This window comes from Mus caroli, chromosome 2 (genome assembly GCF_900094665.2).
Source record: "Mus caroli chromosome 2, CAROLI_EIJ_v1.1, whole genome shotgun sequence".
Lineage (NCBI taxonomy): Eukaryota > Metazoa > Chordata > Mammalia > Rodentia > Muridae > Mus > Mus caroli.
This window is the reverse complement of record NC_034571.1, coordinates 103,303,287-103,307,456: the sequence shown is the minus strand read 5'-3', so window position 1 is coordinate 103,307,456 and position 4,170 is coordinate 103,303,287. Positions and strand designations below refer to the sequence as shown.

At 43.0% G+C, this 4,170-nt stretch overlaps 1 protein-coding gene across 1 annotated transcript in view; it reads left to right on the top strand.

The window, feature by feature from the left end:
* The window catches only part of LOC110284499 (zinc finger protein 382-like), an 8,064-nt gene extending 4,218 nt beyond the window's left edge, over positions 1-3,846 (top strand). Inside the window, 1 exon segment of the mRNA XM_021150262.2 lies at positions 3,750-3,846. Within this exon segment, the coding sequence (XP_021005921.2) occupies positions 3,750-3,846 (97 nt within the window).
* Positions 3,847-4,170: the final 324 nt, after the last annotated feature.

Genomic DNA, 4,170 nt, shown 5'->3' with positions numbered 1-4,170 from the left:
AAGAAAGAAAGAAAGAAAGAAAGAAAGAAAGAAAGAAAGAAAGAAAGAAAGAAAGAAAGAAAGAAAGAAAGAAAGAAAGAAAGAAAGAAAGAGAGAAGTTCCTCCAAGCAACATATCTAGTGTATGAGGTTTATTGGGAGAGAGCAAAAGGCCCCCTGAGAGTGGGGATATGAGAGAGTCAGAGATGACAGACCAATCAAGACAGAGATGGAGGAAACAGAGCCATAGGTGGCACCTGGTGCGCCTGTGGGTATCGAGTGATGACATAAGCTGCTGCTAGGTCCCCCGAGGACAGTGTGCTTTGTCTCGGATCTTCTCCCTGCTGTCTTTGCATTCCCTTTCCACTGTGTGATGAGCAGCTCCTCGGGATCTCGGGATTGAGAGGTCTGCTAGGAAGCGGTGGGGCCGTCAGGTCTGAGAGGCCTGCCCAGAAGCAGTGGGGCCGTGTGGCCGACACCTGAACCTGTCAGCCAAAGTCCATCCCTCCTCCAGAGTGTTCTTTTGTGCAAGATCTTATTAAAATTGGATTTGTCTAAATGATTAAAAATACCTCAGAGTGTACCCGGCTGTGTGCCATAGCCTGGTCTGTTCTCTGCCAGGGGGTTTCCTATGAAGTTGAGAGAGGCTATTTATTTTTGCATTGATTTTTAGAGATTTTCACCTTAGATAAAGAAGTGAAAGGAGTTTTGGGCTTGGATTAGTTGCTCTGCTGTTTTGTTTGGGCAACTGTGATGGATGAAGATGGTTCTAGAACCCATGCCGACTTACCCTACAGTCTTTGCAGATTCATGTTTTAGACACCTGAGAGCATTTGTATGTTGTAGGACAATGAGCAGGGAATGAGACGGCCAAGATTTTATTTTATTTTATTTTATTTTATTTTATTTTATTTTATTTTATTTTATTTTTTGGTTTTTCAAGACAGGGTTTCTCTGTGTAGCCCTGGCTATCCTGGAACTCACTCTGTAGACCAGGCTGGCCTCAGACTCAGAAATCCACCTGCCTCTGCTTCCCAAGTGCTGGGATTAAAGGCGTGTGCCACCACGACCAGCTGGCCAAGATTTTATAACCAGGAAGTTCTTTAGCAAGTTAGTACCTAAAGGCTAGAGGGACATTGGTATCACCAGACTGAGACTTTTATGTGTTTTTGGCTTTCGTGCTGTATGTATGGATACATACATTGTGCTTGAGTATGTATAACTACTGATCAGTGCTGGCTCCCAGGAGCGGGAAGGAAAGGCAGGGCTGCAGGGGAGATGATGGCCAGTGCTCACACATGAAGGCATGTAGCTTGTGTTGATGCCTGGGCTGGACACTGGCCAGCCTACGGGTGGGGCTTTGGCTCATTTTTCTTTCAGTCCTTTAGCTCCTCCCTCCAATGTGCTTGTTTCAAACAGGGTGTCATATAGCCCAGGATGGCTTCCAACTCACTATGTCATATAGTTCAGGGTATACTTGAACTCCTAATTCTCCTGCTGTCTCTCCCAAGTCTTGTGATTACAAATGTGTCACTATACTCACCTTATAAGGTCATTCAGCCTTTGTAAGGATATGCTTCATGGTGGCTTGAGTAGGAACGCCCCCCCCCCCCAGACTCCTGTGTTTGAATGCTTGGCCATAGGGAGTGGCACTACAAGAGGTGAGGCCTTGTTGGAGAAAATGTGTCACTGTGGAGGCACCTTTGAGGTCCCTTATGCTCAAGCTATGTCTGCTTATGTCTCCTGCTGCCTGCAGATTGAGATATAGTACTCTCAGCTCCATCTCCAGCACCATGTCTGCCTGGATGCTGTCATGCTTTCCACCATGACAATAATGGACTAAAGTGNTGAACCTGTAAGCCAGCCCCAATNCAATGTTTTTCTTTGTAAGAGTCATGGTGTCTCTTTACAACAATAAAACCCTAAGACAGGCTATTATCATTTCAAAAGACTCATAAGCTCCCACAGAACATACCTTTACTATACTTTGTTTAAAAGGAAGGAGTGTGAGATGGGGGAGGGAGCATAGCATCCAGATGCAGGCTGCCTGCTCTTCCTAGCACCAAGTACCATCCCATAGCCTTCTGCCTCTAGTCTGAATGCTGCTGCGTGAAGTTTGGCTTTGTGAGTGCTCAAAGCAGAAGCTCTCTGCAAGGATCCTCAGCTCACCAATCCCACAGTCAAGCCAGGCTAGCTGGTGGTGATACATTGAAATGCACCAAGAAGCAAACTGGTTTGGGGTGGGAGTGGGGCTTCCAGCCTGAAGACAAGAGATCTTTGCAGCCCCACTATACGTTAACTCCATCTTTGATTATGGGTTTCCCTGTGATAAGTGTGTACAAACGTGCCTTGTTACTCTCTGTGTTTCCATCTGCTAATGAACATTGCATCTGAAGCGTGAACCTCTCTTGTGAGATGTTTTTTCTTACAATCTGAAGTAGCCAGGCTTCCAGTGCCACACTTTACAAGAAGTAAGAAACAGCCGATATTACTGACCTCAGCTTTTGGGACAGGGAAAAGGAAGGCAGAGCTAAGGGTTGGCAAGACAGAGAACATCTCCAGGACAGGAGAAGAAGGCCAAGATGGAGGAGGATGGACAGGAGGAAGAACCTGACCCAGCGTGGGTCTTTAGATAGCTACAGGTCGTTATGATATCATAAGGTTAGAATAATTGGGATGAAGCTTTTATCATTATCAGTTGGTTCTGAAATTATTGTATTGGCATCTTGTAAATTGAGAATTTATTGATACATAAATCTGATTGGTTAATTATTTTTAAAAATCCTTAAACCTCTATGGTGGAAACACAGAATCAACTCTTGTTGTCTTCTAGCATCTACACGTGGACAATAACAGATGTGTACAACACACACACATACACACACACACACACGTAAATTTAATTTTAAAAATTTATGATAATGTCTATTTGGTAATATAGTGGTCTAGATACTGTTTCCATGTAAAGAAGTGAAATATAAGTGGCAGGAAAGCAAGAAAACAAACAAATAAGCAAAATCCACTCTATTCCAAAGATAAGAAGAGCTTAAGAGATGTGCAGCTGTGCTTAGACAGTTGAAAAATGGAAAGAAACAGAAGGGAAATGCACAGCAAAGAAGAAACGCATACTGCAAGCAGTGGAATTGTGGCAGTATGTGGCAGTCCATCAGTGGCAGGAGAGGCAGAAGCATAAAATAAAATATTTAAAAGCTTATTTTATCTTCTCTGTGTGGTACTGAGAATTATACTCACAAAGTAAACTGAACACTAAGAAGATCAAACAAAATTAGAAAAGATTTCCAGACCGACAGACACACGGATCACAAGAACTATGAAACCAAGCCAATATGACTCCTCCAAAAGACCATTTACTCTTCAATGACTTCACTCAAAAATGCTGAAGATGTCAGCTGAAGATCTCCAAAGAAACTAGCAAACATGGTAAATGGCCTCAAAGGAGATGTGAACAAGCAGACAAATGAATCAAAGATTCAACGAGGTGCCTTGGAGGAAATTACAAAACATAGAGAAGGAAAATTTGCAAAATGGATATGATCTACAACAAGAAGACCAATCTTACAATCCCTAAGGGAGAAGAAAAAGGCGAGATTAAAAATTAAAGTCATAGAGAACCTGTTCAAGACAAATCCACAAATCTAGAGAAAGAAATGGACATAAAAGCACAGGGGGCATTTAAAAGTCCAAATAGACAAAAATAACTTCTCCATAGCATCTGATACTCAAGATGCCAAAAATACACAAAAACAATAGAAAAAAAAAAAAACTAAAGAGGGGTATGGCATCCAACTCCAAATCTAAGTCAGAATCTCCAAAACCTGCCAGTCACCAAACTTACCATTCTACCTAAGAATTGCTTCCTCCCAAGCAGGGAACCCAAGAAACTATCTGCCACCTCACCCACTAAGATGTCCTGGGACTGCATTGCATTCTAGGCCCACTCCGGCCTCCAACCCACCCACCTCTGCCTGAGGTCACTGTGGCAATCTACATCCTACCTTCAGGGAGCATTGCACATGCTTGGTGTTACCCAAGACCCTGCCACTTAAGGACCCCCCAAAGAATCTAGAGAACATTCATAGATGTCTGAAGATCAACACCTTAGATCTTCTTAAATCATCATAATCTTCTAACACTTCAGAAGTTTAGTTCCTGAGTTCAGACACTGTATCTT